This window comes from Gambusia affinis, linkage group LG09 (assembly GCF_019740435.1).
Source record: "Gambusia affinis linkage group LG09, SWU_Gaff_1.0, whole genome shotgun sequence".
Lineage (NCBI taxonomy): Eukaryota > Metazoa > Chordata > Actinopteri > Cyprinodontiformes > Poeciliidae > Gambusia > Gambusia affinis.
In genome coordinates, this window is record NC_057876.1 from 7,863,589 (window position 1) to 7,883,792 (window position 20,204).

At 41.4% G+C, this 20,204-nt stretch overlaps 2 protein-coding genes across 2 annotated transcripts; both read left to right on the top strand.

Annotated features, from left to right (window-relative positions):
* Positions 1-834: 834 nt before the first annotated feature.
* Positions 835-10,769, top strand: zgc:66447 (SLAIN motif-containing protein-like). Its single transcript, XM_044126726.1, has 9 exons — positions 835-1,152; positions 1,456-2,117; positions 4,756-4,892; positions 5,466-5,585; positions 6,812-6,952; positions 7,045-7,374; positions 7,495-7,638; positions 9,369-9,666; positions 9,791-10,769. Exons 2-9 carry the CDS (start codon positions 1,465-1,467, stop codon positions 9,843-9,845), a joined length of 1,878 nt encoding a protein of 625 aa, XP_043982661.1. The 5' UTR covers positions 835-1,152; positions 1,456-1,464; the 3' UTR covers positions 9,846-10,769.
* Positions 10,770-12,385: 1,616 nt separating this feature from the next.
* On the top strand, positions 12,386-19,877 carry znf711 (zinc finger protein 711). The gene is made up of 8 exons (XM_044127078.1): positions 12,386-12,564; positions 13,586-13,663; positions 13,836-13,933; positions 14,550-15,410; positions 15,503-15,649; positions 15,745-15,966; positions 16,796-16,930; positions 17,071-19,877. Exons 3-8 carry the CDS (start codon positions 13,855-13,857, stop codon positions 18,249-18,251), a joined length of 2,625 nt encoding a protein of 874 aa, XP_043983013.1. The 5' UTR covers positions 12,386-12,564; positions 13,586-13,663; positions 13,836-13,854; the 3' UTR covers positions 18,252-19,877.
* The last annotated feature ends 327 nt before the right edge of the window (positions 19,878-20,204 follow it).

The window sequence follows — 20,204 nt, forward strand, 5'->3', positions numbered from 1 at the left end:
ATAATATGTTTGCTTCTATCTTATTATTTGCGCAGCAGCAGCTTGCTCATCTCACCTCTGCGCCACAATTCTCTGAGCTTGGAAACAGCGCAAAGCGTACCGACGTGAAACAATGCAGCCGACAGAAATACAAAAACCTGTTGAGGAAAGCTGCCATGGAAACAGATTTTATTCCTAAATGATTCAGCTTCCATCTATCACCTAACCAAACATGGCATTGAGTCATTCTTTTTTTCCTCGTTTCAGGATTCGTGTTTTGGATGGAGTACTAAGAAACAATCCTTTCTAGAGTGACGTCAAAGTCTTGTTTCGTATTGGTTCTTAAATCTACATGGGAGATAATATGTTGCTTTTTTAAAGATCGATTAGCTCATTCACAGCTGTAAGACGGGTTCTATCTAAACATTTTCTCAATTTTAAACGTCTAGAAGTAATCAGGTTAGAGCTATGTGGTCAAAGATGTCTTGCGGAAGTTTGAGGTCAGAGAGGAAGGAGGAGACTGCTTTGAGACGGTTGAAAAGTAACAGTAGTTAGCCTCACTGTCCATTAAAATAGGATACTAAAAGATCAGAAAAAAATGTTGTTTGACCCGATTTGTCTCTATTTTAGCTGTATCATTCAAATCCACCAAAATATGTTGGCAAAAACAAATGGCGATAATTTCATAAGTCGAGGTGTTTTTTGTCACTGTTATTTATGAGCCAGGAGCGGGCACACCAAAAGACATTTATTCTGTCTCCTCATTTGGAAACGTTGTTTGACACAGCGACACATAGCGGCTTTAATTTTGTATTACAAGTGTCTTACTGCAACGCAAGGTTCTCCCATAGAGGGCGCTAACCAACAGGATAAGTCGAAGGGGGAGGGGCGAGTGATGCTCCGCTGCAGGTCTGCTCAACTGAACTGGGCTAACTAATTCCATCATCAAGCTAGTTAGCAGCTGTGCGATGCGCTCGCCAACAACAGAAGATGGAATAGCTGCTTTCCCCGCTTCTCTGTTTGGATAGGCGCTTTCGGTCCGCGGGTCGTTTTCTCGTGGTTGTAATTAGCGTTTCCATTCATGTGGTCCCCTGTGCTGCTGTGGAGGGTTTGAGCTCAAAGTGGCGGGAGGCTCAGTCACCAGCTCGCAGGGACAGCACGGCTGAATCACCGGTACGGTTCTGTTGTTGTTAGCATGCATGCAAGCATTAGGCAGGGAGAGGTATTTGTCTCGGTAGCAACACAATGTCGCTATTTTAGGCTAAGAATTAGCTTATCCAGCATCTAATAACTCATCGGAAGCAATGACATTACGTTAAAATAAGTGGAAACAAAAGCTAAGACCGATGGGTTTACATGCGAATAGCGTGTTTATATTTGAGCTAGTGTACTGGGTGAATACGTTTATGTAACGGAAAGAGGCAGAATTATTTAGCGTTTGTATCATATAGCATGTGTTACGGTGTCTCCCAACAGAGTAGCAGCATGGTGGTCCCGGACAGTTCCGGTGTGGTTCCGGAGCCCGATAACGGCAGGCCCACCGGCCTCACGGAGAGCTCTGATCCCGTGTGTGGAGAGGCCGAGGAGAGGGGTCATGACCTGGCTGGAGTCGAGCTGGAGGAGGTGCGGAAGCTCCAAGAGCTGGTTCGCCGGTTGGAGGTCCAGAATGAGACGCTGCGCAACAGGGGAGCCAAGATTGTTATCCCCAGAGGAGCCAATAGCAACCTGAGTGCCGCTGACAATATCAACAAGAGGCTGACCTGTGATCAGGTCAGGGTGAGCCACAATGGAGAACCGGGCAGCACAGATTACAAACTGTCACCTCCTCAGGACAACAGCAGCAGTGGGGAAGATATGTCCCCTTTGCCCGTGATCAGCAGGCTGGAAGACAACGAGGAGGAGGACAGGGTGGAAGAGGAAGATTTGGGCCCGTGTGGGAGCTTTCTTTCTCTAACATGTAGAAACGGCAGCGAACCGTCTCAGGGGCAAAGCCAGACCCCTGAGAGCCCCTCTCAGGAGAGCTACGAGTCAGAGACGCTCACAGAAAGTGACTCAGGTGTGGACCAAACTGCACTGGATGAGGTGGACGTCCTAGATTTGGAAGATGAGTGTTTGGAAGTAGAGGACGAGGACAGCTGGTAGGTCCCATTTTGCTCTGTATGTTATCTATGTTTTCTAGTTATGCAAAGAAGGCACAGTTAACGGTTCATTTCATAATGTCTGCATGCCTGTGTATACAGGAGGCCCTTCAGCCACATGAGTCATTTGTACCTTTCCATTTGATCGCTGGATTGTGAAGTGTGAAACTCCCCCACAGGGCAGAATCTAGTCAGCAGCTGGATGCACAGAAAAGCTCTGTCCTGCACAACATCAAACTGGTCTCCTTTCTTTTCTGAGCTCGTGCAGCTCAGACAGCCATATCTGTGATTAAAAAGATGAGACGAGCAAAAAAAATAAAAAAGAATTGTGCTTGATGTTTTATGGTGAGCATAATCTAAAATATACGCCATTCTCAATGTGTCTCCTCAAAATAAGTACACGCAGTTTCAGGAAACACAATTGTTGTTTTTTTTATTGGCTTGATTTGACACAAATTGCTTCAACCTCATTACTGTAAGTCATCCTTATGCTTCGGACAATCTGCTATAGAACTGATGCTTATTAACCCTTCAATCTTATACTGGCTGAAAAATGATCAGCAACATGCTAGTCGTGACTCTTCCGCAGGTTAACAATGGTCTTCCTGATCCAATAGAGCTCGACAGCCAAACCACCCAGCTTATTTCTTTTTCAGCTTCACATTATTAGCCATACCATATGGGCTTTGTGAGGTTATCATCGCCAAAACATGGGGTAATCCTCATTGCAGCATAATCTGATCTGGCCTGGATGTTGGCGGATGGCTAAACTGCTTTGAGGTGGATTGCACAGCATGTGATCTGAGGTGGGGGCCTCATGTGTGGCAATACTGTTTTGTTCTGCTTTTTTTTTTTTTTTTTTAAATATTATTATTATTTTTTTCTGAGTGATTAATTACATGCCCCACATTTAAAGATGCTGTGTTTTATTTTTAGATGCAGTGTAGCGCTGAAGGAGATGCCCATCTTTGCATTCTCTTGCAAAAACTTTTCCAAATTTTGTCTGGTTTCAACCACAATAGTTGTATGTTTTTTTTTTGTTTTTTTTTTTGTATGTCATGTGGTACAACAACACAGGTTTCCCGATAATTATGAAGTTAAATGAAAATCAATGAATATTAATCTAAAAAGTGTGTCCATTTGCACTAAATGCTTTTCAGAACCGCCTAATGCTGCTAATACACCTGCAAATCTTTTTTTTCTTTTTCACCTAGAGATCTAACTTTTTACCCTTAAAGCTCAGTCTTATTGTTCAGATTTAAAGCGTTCCGTTGAAGTTCTGTTTGTATGTTTTGGGTCATTGTCCTGCTCATATCTGAACCTCCAGTCTTTTCCAGCCTCATATAGATTTTTCTCCAGGATTATCCCATGTTTAGATTCATAAATGTTGTCACCGGTTTGCCTGCCATCCTGCTGAGGAAACCACAGCACCATGTTTCCATTGAGCACGGTGTGTTCAGGGTGATGTGCAGTGTTGGTCATATGCCACCTCAGTGTTTTGTATGTAGGGGAGAAGTTGCAGTTGGACAGAACATCTTCTTCCACATGGTACTGCTCTTCCAGATTCACATGGGGTTTCTATTTTTTTTTTTGGTCTGACTAATATTTCTCGCATTGTGATATTATGTAACCTGAATCTAAAAAAATAAATGTCTTGACTCTCTTTAGGATTCTTATTTCCCCCTGGGGTGATTGTCTACCTCTTTAACATTGATTAATTCTGGGTGCTAATGTGACACAAATGGGCCTCAAACTTTCAATTCTGTCGCATGTTTTTCTGAGAAGCCTTTTGAAAAGATTTGGTAGTCATGTGGCAGGTGAGGCACTTTTACCTCACCCATGTTTTCCTTGTGTTTTAACATTGCAGTCGGCACAAACACTCACCTACCCCTTTCCACATGGGTTTAACATTTGATGTGGTTTGGATTTCTTCGTCTTCTGAATCCCCAGTAACGTATCACTTGGCGACCAGTGTGAACGGATCAAGCATTGTTGCAGAACAAACAGAGTTTCAGTATGAAAGCAGCTTCTCCTGCCCTCCCAGCTCTCTGGCAGGGTGTGTGACCTGAATATTGCTCCCCGCATTGTTGCACGCTCCACTAGGAAACTGGACCTTTTGTGTTTGCCTAATGGGAAGATGATTTGCTGTTGATTTCTACAGAACCAGTCTATCCAGCGTTGCTTTGTGTGTCTTTACTGAAAAGATCAGCCCATGTGATCGTCGCCACTTCAAAGCTCGCACGGACTTCACGGCGGTTTGCCGTCGCCGGAGCAACAGTAGACGCCACAGAAGAAGTGCCCACAAGCAGCCATGGAAATCTGCGGCTGATGTCTCCTGAAAAGAGGTTTTCTCAGCCTTTTGAGAATTGATCAATCGTCCACCCAGACAACACATTTGAAAAAGTCTCGGACTACAAAAGAAGGGCTCCCAGTCGTTTTTTGTTACAGGATGCGTTTGCTTTTTTTGCTTTCAAACAAGTTCCTTCGTCATTAAACCCCTTGGTGACGTGCTAATCGACTCGTTGCTTTAATTTTCTGATGTGAAGTCATGAAAAGAAGGTTGCTCTCATTTCTTCTGTTCCCGCCTGCGGTTTTCTCCAGGTGTAACCCCTCGTCCCGTGTGTTTTCTCTTGCACAGGTTGTATGTTTCTCCAAGAAAGCAAGTGGCAGAGAAAGGTCCAGACTCACCGCTGAAGTGGTGTCGGCAGGCCCTCGACCACCGCAGCCCCGAGACGGAAATGGCTTGCCGGACATTGATCAATCGTTTGGACCAGAGTACGCCTTTAACACAAAACATGCATATTTTTGCTGCAACAAATCCAATCTGTGGGATTTTATTTCATTTTATTTTTTTAGGAAAATGAAATTCCAGCACATTTCATGCTCCTCCTCGACTCGTATTCTTAGTTACAGCTCACCTCTACGAGACATCTGCACGAATCGGTCTGTTTGAGCTCTGCGGCGAAGTCTGAATGGCGCCATTCAGTGTGGACGATCCACTTTTGTGCGTGGATAGAAAGTTTGCATCTGACCCAACAGACTACATTCATTATTTATCACGTGCTCCGCGTCGGCTTCCTGCAAGCTGCAGGACCTGAACAACAAAGCCATTCACACCACAGCCGAACAACTGCATACAGTCATGGCTTAGATTGGATTACCCTCCTCCTGTTCCCAGGGCTGTTCTCCTTTTAAAACAACATCAACCTGATAGCAAAGACTGTATACTTAATCATTTAAGCAAGCACACGCGTTTTATGTGTTAATCCAATACTTTTAGCCTGCTTTTTCAGACTCGACGTCATTCTCCGTTCATGTTGGGTATCTGATCTGTCCTGTTGCCCGCAGCGTCTCGATGGAGAACCATGTACTGCAGCCCGTCAGAGGGAGGCTCGACTAGCTCTGGCCTGATCTCTCCTGGGTACCACAAAACGACTAACAAATCCATACTAACCTGTGGCAGCTCAGGTATGGCATGACATTAACGCACTGCTTCTCTGGTGGAAATAATGTTGATAACATTCACAGTTTACATGTGCAAGTTAAAAAGTGTCTTGCTTTTTAGGAGCCACACTTGAGCCTGTGCATGTTGACCCGCTTTACTTTGGGCCTCCCAGCACTGCAAACCATTTTCCAAAATCTTTTGCATATTTTTTTATTTTTTTTTTTTATGGACTGATTTCTAGTTTCTGCCTGGCAACGATTTGTGTTCACATCTAATACCACAGAAAGCTAGCCAAATAAGGAGATCCTGTAATTGGTAACTTGGTGCTAATTACCACAATTGCCACAAACATAAAGCATCAGAAGTAAAACTACTGATGTTTTTCACAACCAGATGCAATTTTATTGCATTATGATGAGTGTGAAATTTTATATGGCTGTCTAAAAATTCTTACTTTTTTTGTTTACGTTTGCTTGTAATTTTCCAGCTGGAGAAATTTAAATGTGGCTTAGTTTGTAGAGTCTGATTTAATTTCATATATATATATATATATTTTTTTTTTATTTTATTTTTTTTTCAAAGATCTACAGTATTGATCTGGTCCTGTTTAGTCTGAGATCTGCATTTGTCTTAATCCGTTATTTGTTTATTTGTCAGCCAGGGGGACCTCATGAGGAGATTAATCTTTCTAGAGTAATGCTGCCTTGCTAAAACAGAGTGAAGTCTAAAATACGGTGGAGAGATTTAACTTAGAGCGCCTTGCAAAGGTCACACATTTTATCATGTTACAACTACACACTTCAATGTATTTTATAGGACATTTACGGGATCCCTTTTCTGCCGTTTCACATTTATGCACTACTTGCTTGTTGCGCATTGACAGGATATGAACACTTTTACAAGGCACTGTAAAAAAAGCAAGACAGTAAAATTTTTGTAATGTTTAACACCAACGTCCTGCTTCTGTGTTGCGCAAATCATCCTGCGCAGTGATTTTTGTTTTTTCAAATTTGTGTGCAAACAGGGGAAAGTACCCAGGATGTGTTCACAACATCAACAAAGGATTTATTGTTTTTCAAATTACAGATGGATTCTTGTACAAATGATGTGTTGCTATTACCCTGTTTGCTTTTTCGGATGTTGATTTTTGCATTTATTTATTTTTTTACTCACCATAATATTAAAATCTCAGCATCATATGGTGACATTTAGTTTTTGCTGTAACAGGTAACACTGTCCATTATTACAGCTGTCCCCAACATGCACTCAGCCCTGAGCTCCCAGTCCTCTATAGACAGCGAACTCAGCACCTCAGATGACTCCATCTCTATGGGCTACAAGCTACAGGATCTCACCGATGTGCAGATCATGGCTCGCTTACAGGAAGAGAGTAAGTTAATGTGTCAGAGTTGTTGGCGCTTCCTCCGTATCACTTCTGTACGGGCAATTTGTGCTTCAGTGTGACGTCTTCTTTGGTGACAGGTCTTAGGCAGGATTACGCTTCCAGCTCAGCCTCCGCGTCTCGCCGCAGCTCCACGACGTCTTTGCAGTCCCTGCGCCGCGGCGGTACGTACAGCGACCAGGAGTTTGACACGTACAGCCTGGAGGACGAAGAGGACGAGTTGTCATCGGCTCCCCAGCGCCGGCATCGCTTTACCCCGTCGCCGCTGGGCTCGCCTCGCTGCCTCTCTCCCTCCACCTCCAACCATGGGCAGGAGTACAGCAGTCGACTCGGGGCGCCGCGCACAAGAACGCCCAGGCGCTCTCTGCAGGGTCCCAGCGCAGAGCTGCTCAAATTCGCCAAGAGTGAAGGTAGGCTAAAACTTTGTAGGGAGTTACTATTGTGTGCGAGGCCGAGAATACTCCCGGGAAGGTTGCTGCAGTTTAAAATGAGGTTTATTCAGTTGTTGAATACATTTTGTGTGGTTGCAGAGGAGTTGAGACACAGCATGCCTAACCTGGCCCCCCGTACCAGCCTACGTTCCCTGGAGGCAGTCAGGAACAGCCGCAGCATGGAGGCTAACCTCCAGAGCTCTGGCAACCGCATGTCCCACCTGACCCGCTCCCCCTCCACAGGTAACCCCGCCCTCCTTACCCGCTTCCCTCACTCCTAAAATAGAACGCTCCACCGCCTCCTGATGTGTGCATGGCCACAAGAATGCTAAGACAAGTGGACAGGAGGTTTCTTCTGCCGTATGATTGGACCTTTTTATGCCAGGGGGTATGATTGGATCTTTATTCTGAGGTAACATGAAAAAGATCCAATCTTTTGTGGATCTTGTTAATTAATGTGTGAAGCACGTTAATTAACAAGAATTAATGTGCTTAACACATTAATTAATTATTAATTAACATAATTATTGTTAATTAATGTGTGAAGCACATTAATTAACAAGAATTAATGTGCTTAACACATTAATTAATTATTAATTAACATAATTATTGTTAATTAATGTGCTTAAGGATATAAATATTTCCAAGAATCATTAACTATACAGAAAGACATCCCTGATAGATTAATTATTACAAATTTGAGGCTATTAGTAAGGACGTAGCAAGCTTGTTTACATTTATCCGTCTGACATGGCGTCACATCTTGCAAAACAAATTTTGCGCATGCTCACATCACATCGGATGCTAAGATAAGCAGCCCTCATCATGAACTATGATGGTACCAGCAGTTATGCAACACTGCAGAGCTGCTGTTGTCATTTTTTTTTTCCAACAGAAATATTAAAACGAAATAAACCTGCCTAAATCTTGTAGTCACAGTTACTATCTGCTTTTATTCAAGACATTATTTGCCACTGCTGTACTAACACATGCATGATGCAACGCTCAAACAGTTGCACAAGCATCTCAGATGCTTCTCTCTCTTCCTCCTTCTTGGCCATTTGTATTTATTTTTCGTTTACTAATCCAGAGCTGCTCCTCTAGAGCTTGTGTACAACTTCCACAGACAACACAGGAGTCTCACTTAGACTGCCTCCCAAAAGTATTCATACGACTTCATTTTGGAACATTTGTCCTGTTAAAACAACAGACTTCATTATGTCATAGGTCAGCACAAGGTGCATAAATGAGAAGTGAGGAACAAATTAGTAATTTTTGCTGAATTAAACTTGCCATATGTTCTTAGTTTTTTTTTATGTAAACAAAGTTGATCTAGGGACATGCATACCAAATAAGCTTCTGCTATAAATGTTAACTGTTTGATGTTTAATTCTGAATACTTCCTCCTATATAAATACACTGATAACTGTTTAAACAATCATCTGAAAGTAATGCGAATCTTTTGATCTCCTAATCTGAAAATGCCAAATAAGGGAGAGAAAAAAACACAGAATCCATGGTAACTCTGGAGGAGTTCCAGGGACCATCTGCTCATGTTTGTGGATCTGTAGACAAGAGAACTATTGGTCATGCATTTCACAAATGTCACTTTTATAGAAAATATACAAGATGAAACCAGTTGTTGAGGTCCAAAGTCACATTTGCAGTTTGTAATAAACAATGAAAAGCAGGTCGGATGAAACCAAGATTGAACTTTATTGCTATTTGTTGCAAAAATGGCACAAGCCCTCAAAAAACAAAAAAAAAAAACAGGTGGAGGCTGGAAACTGGTTCGGAGGATCAGCTTCCAACTGAATTGTCTCCTTAATCATACAGCTTGAGCAAATATTCCAAAAAAGACATTGAAGTCATAAAAGTTCAGTCACATAGATACCCTTGTCTTCAGTTTGTCTAAAATCTCAATAAACTGTAGATATGAAGACTGAGTTGAAGCCTTTTCTTTCCTGCTTAAGGTATGGCTAGTAGTCGTCTGCGGAGCAACGGTCAGTCTCCGCTCACGTTGCGAACTCCGGTCAAAGCCGTCAACCCTGTGGGCTCCATGTCAGCTGGTCGTCAGTCTCCCAGAGGTCTCCCAGTCATTCAGTCGCTTCCTGTGGCCGGCGGTCGCCGGGTCCAGTCTCCGGGATCCGTGAACGGAGGAAGCTACGTACCTGGGAGGGCCTCGGTTGGGGGAGGAAGGCCTGCGGTGGGGCGGGGTCAGGCTGCGTCATCAATCGCCACAAGAAGCAAACTCACCCAGCCTCACAGGAGGTCAGTGGCCAAAAGGAAACGGGTTCAGAAATGTGGATATGACGGAAAGTTTAAGCGTTAGGGACTTTTAATTTTACACTTGTCTAAGTATAAATGGAGACTAACCCTTAATTTATTTTGACAGGTCTCTAGGCATGACTAAGATCTCAGATGAATCCTGGAAAGACGGCTGCTACTGAGTTCTTCCAGTCCTTGAGGATGCTGGAACACTAACCCGACTATCTGAAGAAACTCAGCCACCGTGTCCCTAAATGAGTCTCAGAACCTCTAGGTACTTCATTTCAGGCTGGATCCTTAGACTGCACTGGATTTGTAGTTAATCTTCCTTTGCATGATACATTGTCAACCCACACATAGAGAATGTGTAGGACGATGTGGAGTTGCACAGGCACACTCCGTTAGTTACGTGGACCAACTCTGGATTTCCTACAGGAAAAAAAAAAAAATCTATATATATGTTTGTGTCAATTTGACATATTTTTCTATGGTGATTTTGAGAAACTGCTGGAATTTTAGGAGTCGTATTTCTGCACTGTTGCTATAATTGAAATGAAGACAAAAATGAAGACATTGCTGGTTTGTACATTTGAATAACTAGATGAAAGTACAGTGTTGCATGCTGGGTTTTGTTGTTTTACCCTTTGCTCAACAGTCTTTTCATCGTTGTCTTAACTGCAATATGACAAATCTTCCATGTGTTTCAACAATGATCCGTGGAAACTTGCAAATGTATGAGTGACTTGTTGTGAATTGTGTCGTGTTTGTGTTCTGCTACATGCCTACACAGCAGTGCAACTCTTCTCAACCACACTGCCCTTCTTAATATCTGAAGAAAAAAAAATAGTTTGTGCCAAGGTGCATTAAAGCTGGTACTCTTTCATTCTACGAACAATTGAAGGGATTGAACACAACTGAACTTCACAGGCATGCTTTACTGCATATCTGAAGGTGAATTGAAGGCCTGCTTTTTGTAAAACACTGTATTAAAAAAAATTTTATGCACAGAGGCCTGGTGCCTTAGTCAGCTATGCACCCTCATAAAGAGTGCCTCTGAAATTTGGGAGCTGTGATGAAAATGAATAAACTTGACCCTGAAGCAGTAAGTGTTTTGCTGGTTATTTTTAGGCTTTGTTTGCAAAAAAAAAAAAAAGTTTTAAACCACAAGTTACTTGTTTACTCTGCAATTTATGAATGAACAATAGTAGCAGTCACAATAAAGGTCTATCTCATTTATAGAGCATATTTATATAAAACAAATGAGTTTGAATCTTAGAGACCTAATGGACAATAATAGCAGGTAGTTGTACTTTTTTCTATTTAGAAAAGTAAGTGTAAGCATTTAATGTAATGCAAAATATGAAAGTAGTGTTTTTATGAATTAGTGTATTTAGCTAAGATAATAAAAAGATATCTTTTTAGAACTGATATTTCACCAGTTCTAAAAAGATAGAACTGGTGAAACTTGAGTTAGGTTTGTCAGCTTTCTTACTTCCACTTACCTTTTCAGCTCTGCTTGCAAGTTTTTGGTAGGAATGGATTAGGGCTTTAGGTTGCCCAACTTACAAAAAAAGTCAATTGCTGTTATTGGTTGTCATTCACTATGTAAGTAATTTGGCAGCATGTTCCAATTATCAATTGGGAGACTCACTAGTGCTGAAGTTTAAACTTCCTCCCTGATGTCTTGAGATGTTTCTAAACCATGGTTTTTCATCATACTATTTTGTGTCTTTACCTTTTGTTCTCAGGATGCGTACTACGCAGCAAAGCATATTAACAATCTTCTTCCTGAAGGGTATCAAAATGGTATATATCAGTAACTTGTCATATATATATATATATATATATATATATATATATATATATATATATATATATATATATATATATATATATATATATATATATATAATGTATGTATGTATGCAATGTGATCATTGACTCAACAATCACAGACGTTTGTGTTGTTTTACCAAGCACTTTAAATAGGGCAACTAAGGTAATATGGCATCTAGTCTTCTATGTAAAAATATTGATAAAAAATTTAATATGAAAGGAATATTACTTGAGTTGTGGTGCCTTGTGGTGCGAGGAAGGTGCCCCCAAATCAAATTCTGCCTAGGGACCTATACAGTCTGTGACAGGCTCTGCCCAAACCGATATATGAAGTTCTTGTGTTTCTACCTTACAGAAATAATTTGTTGTCAAGTTCAGTGTGTCATCTAACAATGGGTAGAATGTGTAAAATTTATTTGGCTATTGCAAAAGTGACACACATTTGTTGAAATAAGTGCAAAGTTTCCCTTTAATCAACTGGAACTTGTCGATTTGAAACTGATCAGCGTCATTGGTCTCAGAATAACGTGTGAATTTTTGATTCACAAGTGATTTTAATGTTCTTAAAAGTAATGCCGCTCTAGGCTAAAGTCACGGAGTGTGGCTGCATGATCAGCTCTCCGACGAGAGTGCTACGCTACCCACCCCTTATGACAAAAATGGCCTACAGGCCTCGTCTGTGCTTACAAAGTCCTAGCGCAGATTGTGGAAGCATGAACTTAATTTTCTTACAAAAGTCAGATTTATTGTTTATATGTTCAATTCTCGATGCAACTTTAATTAAAAATTTCGATTACGCCAAGGATTGTTTTAATGCAACTGCTCTCTTATGCATGACGCAAATAGTAAGGGATCAGCGGTAAACGAGGCCACGCATTGTCTGCCCCCCGCCCTCCCTCTGCTTGTCAGGGAGCAAGCTGATTGGCCGAGGCCTAGCAAAGAGTGGCCGGGAATCCAAAAACTGCAGGCCGCACTTAGCTTACCGTCAAAAATAAACCAAAACAATAACAGACAAATTCGTCAAAGGGGAGACACACCGATAGGGACAGGAGACGAAGCTATCAGGTAAAAATATTTCAAATCGACCGCAGAGGCACGGGGAATAGGACACAAAGGCCCAGTCAAACGTAGCGGGCCTCCTTCGAGAAACAACATGGAAGATAATGCGGCACAAGCTGCTCCTCCTAGCTTAGCAAGCTACGTAGCCGAACGGACGACCGTCTGCGCGAATATACGAGCGAAATGTTGTGTATAAATAACATAGGACATATGAATTTGTTGCTCTCGTTTCTAATCTTTTATTACCTGAGTTCATATTAAAGCGTAGTGGTGTGCAAATACATGTTTTATTCGGGCTTAGTAATCCAGGTAATTAGCTTTGTGCTAAAACAAAATGGCGCTTGAAGACTATTCCTTAGCTTGCTAGCTAGCTAGCTTCAGTGGGTGGAGGGCGGTAGCCCCCTTGTTATGCATTGCATAACTGCGGTGTTTTCATTGGTGGCCATAAAGTCTGAGCATTTGTATTTTTATGTTGACTCGAGATCTTAGATATTTTCTAAAACGAGTAGTGTGGCAGCCCAATGATCGTCTTTATCCCTGAGGGGTGTATTTTTATGTATATCCTTGAAATGCACAAACCATTACCTCAGACAGTATAAATTAATCGTATTACAGATCAGCGTAGACATTGCATGTCGTGCAAAATACTAACGCAACATGCTCCAAAAGCCTTCGGAGCAACTGCCTATCAGCCTGTCCCCTGCGAACTGAGAGGGACTGTCCTTTGTGCAGGGCTCTGCCCATCAACCCCAACCAGGTCCAGGTGTATAACTAAACGAGTGCAGATTGTTTCTGCATGTAGTATTCTTAATAAACAATAGATGGAGCTAGTGTTAAATAAAAACAACTCTTCCCCCTAAATTTACAAGACTGTCTTTTATTATAGGTACTTTGTTTAAAGCTGATTAAGTTAAGATCAGAGACCTTAATATAAACACAAACGTACTGAAGATATGTTTACATGATTACATAGCAGTCTGAAATAATATGCCTTGACATGCTGATATATTGTTTTCTTCTATCTCAGTGTGACCGCCTTCATGGAACAAGGAGCTGCAGCTACCAAGACGGTTTTAATGTAAAGGTGTTGTTACTAAATGTGAAGGTATGTATTTAGGACTGAGCAAGGTTACACTGTCCGACCTTTCACTTTTGTTTTAGTAATGAACATGTCCTGAAACATTATTTTGGCTTTTTACATTTCTGAAAAAAGTAAACAAAACAGAGCAATTGGAACAAAGCAAATAATTTTTTATGTGTACAATAAAATGTTTCAGTTTTTTACAAAGTGAAGACATGGATCAAGGAGGAGGAGTATTGGAGCTACACACCCAGGAGCTGAAGATGCCCCATGCTATGATCATGCAAGATTTTGGTGGGTGGTTAGGAAGGCCAAATTGAGCTTACCCTAATGATGTGCAACTTCAACTTGTAGTAAATAAATGTTGAAAGTCTAATAAGATGCAAAAAAATAAACAATAAACTCAGTCTAGCATCACATTATTTACTAAAGTTGCATTTTGAACACTTAAATTCGATTTCAATTGCATAAGACTCTTTGAAGGTTGATTTCCTACACCCCTCATTACAATTACCTCAAATAATCTGATGATAATTCTGTGTATTTAGTGTTTTGTGTCTTCAAATTCATAACTAAACAGAAAATAGGTAGTCTATATTCATATTTTTACATTTCAGAATTATGTTTACATGGAATGGAATGAAGTAAACTACCATCTCATGCAAAAGTGAGGAGACAGTTTAAAAATACCCATTACAGCATTTTTCCCCAAACTGCTCAGAAAGTTTTTTATTTAAGTTTTTTTTTTTTATGCTGTGAAGTAACTGTAAGACAGTCTTTGGTCTGAGCAGTGAGTATTGGCTATTTTCAGTCTCATTGTAGAATTATTATCTTCTGTAAGCAAATAACAGAAATAAGCTTTGGGTTTTTATTACTATTTTTAAACTCATTCTTTCTCTGTTTCTTGCAGTTGCAGGCATGGGAGGTTTAGCTCACATCGATGGAGAGCACATTGTGGTGTCGGTACCTGAGGGCATGCTTCTGTCAGACGTGATGACGGATGAAGGCATCCTCCTTGAGCATGAATTGGAGGTAGAAGGTCTGGAAACTCAAGTTGTTCAAGGCCTGGAAACCGAAGTGGTTGAAGGACTGGAGACTGAAGTGGTGGAAGGCTTGCATGCAGATGTGGAGGGCCTGGAAGCAGAAGTTGTTGAAGGCCTGCAGACACATGTGGTGGAGTTGGAAGCTCAGGTTGTTGAGGGCCTGGAAGGCGAGGTTGAAGTGGAAGGTCTTGAGGCGCAAGTGGTTGAGGGCCTGGAGGCAGAGGTGGACGTTGAGGCCCTGGAAGCTCATGTTGTTGAAGGCCTCGAAGAAGAAGTGGAAGTACATGGTTTGGAAGCTGAGGGTGTTGAAGGACTGGAAGTGGACGTGGAAAGTCTGCAGGCTCAGGCTGTAGAGGCTCATGAACTGACGAGTGAAGACATGGTCCCCCCAGGACACAGTGTGATCATGCCTGAGAACATACTGGGGACAGAGGTTGCTATAGAGGAGGCGTTGGACGCCCATCACCACCATGTTCTTACAGCAGACCTCATCCAGGACTCTAACCATCACCACCATGATGATATGCAAGACCAGGTGTTTGTGGCAGAGCTACTGGGACACCAGGGAAACGCACTGGATCACCAGCTGGTGTCAGAAGGGCTGATGGTGGCAGAAGCCAACACAGAGACCATAATCCATCAACAGCTGCCAACAGAGGAGGTTCCTCTGCAGACTGATGAGGAAGATGATGCAAGAAGTAGCTCTGAAGATTACCTCATGATCTCCCGTAAGCTCGTTCATCATAAACGTACACAATTGAAACAAAATCCCACATTTGCATTTATTTTGTCATAACTGCTCATTTTTGTGTCATTGAAGTTGATGAGGTTGGAGAGAAGTTAGACATAGGAGACACACCTCTGGAGATCAGCACCGAAGTCATGGAAGACAAGGAAATCAAAGAAGAGGAAGACTCAGAGGTCATAAAAGTCTACATTTTTAAAGCAGAAGCAGATGATGATTTAGGCAAGTCACCGTTAAAGCCCTTTGCAGCTCGGCATATTATAAAGCAAAGAAATTAAATCCTGAATTTATGATAACAATTGTCTTTAAATTTCCAGGTGGAACAGAGGTAATAACAGAAGATGATTATCAGAACGGCCATCCTGATCTGGAGGCCGCATCATCTGGGAGATTGGGTGTTGGTCGTGACAAGATGGTCTACATGGCAGTCAAGAACAGCATAAAGGAAGAGGAGGAGGCAGAGGATGATGACGACGATGATGATGACGACGACGACGATGAGGAGAGTGATGACGATGACGATGACAGTGATGAAATTGGTACATTTTCTTTTTGTTTCCTAATTAAAGAGAGTATGGTTTATAAATCTGGGAGCAGACACAACTACTGTCCAGTTGCCTTTTACAGAAAACCTATGAGAGATGCACTGATTGCAGTTTGCTCACTGATTTCCTGGCTCTGGATTTTGACACACCGATAATTTTAGGCAACTCAGATTTAAGAAAAATAAAATTATCTATAGGAACAGTGTAGAAAATATTCTTTCCAGTTTTTCTATCTCAAACATTCATAAATCTTTTTTTATATTAGGAGTAGAGGGGACATGACACATCTGTGCTAGAGATGTAGTTTAGCATGTTATATTAATGGTTAGCACAGCCACCATTACTAAAGCATCAGATTCTGTATGTATTCTTGTCTTAAACCCGAATTTTCCAAAATGCTGCCAACTTTTTAGATCAGTCATATTTTATAACAGAGAGAGGCTGAAACTTACTGCGGTATAACGGGAAGATTTCCATACTCTCTTCAGCCTTCCTGTTATCATCTTTCTCTGAAAATACATTTGAATCTTTTTCAGTCAACTACATTATTTACAACTTAGAACATTAGTGTTAGCACCACGTGGGAGTGATTCAAAGAAAATTTAATTTTTCAGTTTTTGATTTACTGGTTAAGCTGAAAATCGTGCGATTCCTGTCGTCAGCTGAGGTTTTTTTTTTTTTTTTTTTGATCAACAAAACATCATCTCCCTCATTTTGAAACAGGATGGTGCTTTCTGAATAAACAGTTCGTTCCTATGTAAAATAATTTTTTCCCATTTTTTGCCCCAAAAATTTATTGTAGCCGTTTACAACCTCTTTGCAGGTAATACCATTGATCAGGTGAAGAATGGAGTTGCTACGCCTTTCTTGCAAATCAGGGAGGGACTGGGCACAAACCGTGCAATCAAACCCAAACCTAAGAAGAACAAAAAAGGAGAAACACGTCAATGTCAGACTGGTACGAATAACATGATAATGATGGCCAAACTGTTTTGATTTCAGTGTTAAAAATGTGTTTATTCTCCCTGCCTCTCAAAAGCTCTTCTCTGAAGAATCATCACAATAACTCCCTGCTGTTTTCTCAAACTTCTTTTTCAGCCGTCATCATTGGACCAGATGGGATGCCTCTGACTGTCTATCCGTGCCACATCTGTGGAAAGAAGTTTCGCTCACGGGGATTTCTCAAATGCCATATGAAAAACCACCCAGACCATCTGCTTAAGAAGAAGTACCAGTGTACTGACTGTGACTTTACCACCAACAAGAAGGTCAGTTTTCACAATCACTTGGAGAGTCACAAGCTTCTGAGCCACAACACGGAGCGATCTCCAGAATATACCGAGTACACAAGACGCTATCACGAGTCCAGTCCCCTGGGCTCTGACAAGCTCATCGTCAAGGACAGAGAGCCCAAACTTCATCATTGCAAGTACTGCGACTACGAGACGGCTGAGCAGGGGCTACTGAACCGCCACCTGTTAGCGGTCCACAGTAAGAACTTTGCACATGTGTGTGTCGAGTGCGCCAAAGGCTTCCGTCACCCATCAGAGCTTAAGAAACACATGCGGACCCATACGGGGGAAAAACCCTATCAGTGCCCGCATTGCGAGTTTCGATGCGCAGACCAGTCCAACCTTAAGACTCACATCAAGAGCAAGCACGGTGCAGACCTGCCCTTTAAGTGCAACCACTGTCCCCAGGCCTACGCTGATGCACGGGAACTCCAACGTCACATAGAGATGGTGCAAGGCCACAAGACCCACCAATGTCCACACTGTGAGCATAAGAGCACCAACTCCAGTGACCTTAAACGACACATTATTTCTGTTCACACCAAGGACTTCCCCCATCAGTGTGACGTGTGCGAGAAAGGCTTTCACCGGCCATCGGAGTTGAAGAAGCACGCCGAGACACATAAAGGCAACAAGGTGCATCAGTGTCGGCACTGCAACTTTAACGCTCCCGACACGTTCACCCTGAGTCGTCATATCTTGTCCTTGCACACAAAGGATCTGCCCTTTAAGTGCAAGCGCTGCCGGCGAGGTTTTCGCCAGCCAGCAGAGCTGAAGAAGCACATGAAGACACACAGTGGTAGGAAGGTTTATCAGTGCCAGTATTGTGAGTACAACAGTACGGACGCTTCTGGCTTCAAACGCCATGTCATTTCAATTCACACCAAGGACTACCCCCATCGTTGTGACTACTGCACCAAGGGCTTTAGGAGGCCTTCAGAAAAGAGCCAGCACATAGCCAGGCATCACAAAGACATGTTGATGTAAGGTGGTCACATTAACACACACGCACTCCTTTCTCAAGTCAATCTGTGTCTCTCATCCACAGGTAATTTTAGTGTATTAACAGAGAACTGGCTGATACAGGCAGTTCATATAGTAATTGCTGTTTTGTGTTGTGTCGGATTTAAACCTCCACTCTGCAGGGGGGAACACACAAAAACATTTTATATTGAGCGAAGTCTGAAAAAGGACAGTGTATAATCTAAGTGGGATGGCTGTAAATTGTCTTTTGTTGCAGAAAATTGCATATGAACATATATTCAGGGTTTCAAATGTCTATATTTTTTATACCCACTCAGCTGAAATGCTGCAAGATGATGACTCTGTTAGTGGTCTGTGATCGTCATGCTAGTTGTTCAGATGAGGCAGGAAAAGTTTGCCTCCACAGTACAAGCTAGTATCCCTAATAGCAGCTTCGACCCTGACATTTCTGCTCGGTGTTACGTGATCTTAAAGAATCAGGGCCATCCATATCTAACTGGGTTTTCAGTCAGTGGCACGCATAAAGCTTTTTTATTATTTAATATCGCAACTTTTCTCATCTTGGAGTTTCCTCACAAACTTGAACACTTGATGTTCCGTTAAAATAATCTTGTATCAACAGTATCAATTATGTTTCGTCAAACATGTTAATCAGAAATATTCTGGGCCAGTTTGTTTAGCAAGAAAACAAAAAAAAAAAAAGGGCTGGTGTTCTCAATTGTACTTCTAATCTGCACATTTCCCACACAGAAATCCAGCATTCTATCTGCAAAGATAATCCTGATAATTTACCATTGTGTTATTGTTATTATTATTGTTCTTATTACCATTATTAATCTCAAATGAGCATAACAGATGGCAGGCTTCACATTTAGTAACTCCTGGAGTGGTTGTACTGTATCTGACTGCCGTTGTAAGTTGCACACGTGACACAGATGTGCTCTCTTTGCTAACCGTCTGATTCCAGTCATGCCTTACATCTGTTGTTTTTTTTTATCCCTGAAGCGCTGATGAACACAGCTAATCAGAAAACAAACGATTCTTAACTCTCACACATGCTGTATCAATGCCATTCTCTCAGAGTTCAAGTCAGTAGAAAGCACTTTAATATTTTTGTTTTTGTATTTTAATTACATGTATGGGAGTTAATTATCAAAAGATATATCTGTATATATAAAGATATATCTGTAGGGGGAAAAAAAAACATTCTTCAGGTGAAGGAGGAGACTTCAGTGTTATTTCTTAACACTTGGGCACGATCCATTACTTAAAAAAATTGTCATTGAAAGACGTGGGTGAAGCTTTGTTCTGTTCTATGGATAAGTGATTGGGTCTTGTGTTTTATTTGTGCTCACTAACAAGCTTTCCCACACACTAGTCCTACAGTCCTAAATAACTCAACCCAATCTCAAGTGTAGGATTATTACCTTGAAGTCAATGGTCATTATATTGGCATTAGTCTTTAAAGTATGCACATATGCTGTTCATAAAATTAATTGTGGTATACATTAAAAAAAATCCCCACATTTTGTGGATCTTAGTCTATATATTTTTTTCTTTGAGTCTGATTGTGGATCAACTACTAAGTGGGGACAAAAAAACTAAATAAACAGCTATCTTTTTAACTTATTTGTGTTGTTTCTCCAAACATTTAAAACTAAAAATTGTATTAATAGATTGGGCTTTAAAAACGACGTTTCAAACTGAATTCGTACTTCCTAGTACCGTTAGCTGGCACTTTCAATAAAACTGTGGCTGTCATGTATCCATAATTTTCACTGGCAAGTGTCATGTTTTAGTCCATTTGATACAATTTCTACAAGGTCTAGAAAAATTATTCAAACTAACTACATATGCAAAACAGTATAAGGCATAAGTTTCGGGAAAGTCAAAAACAGTAAGTATAAAAAGTGGCTAACAGACAGCCTCAGTTGTCTGGCTGTAGCTTAACAGTGG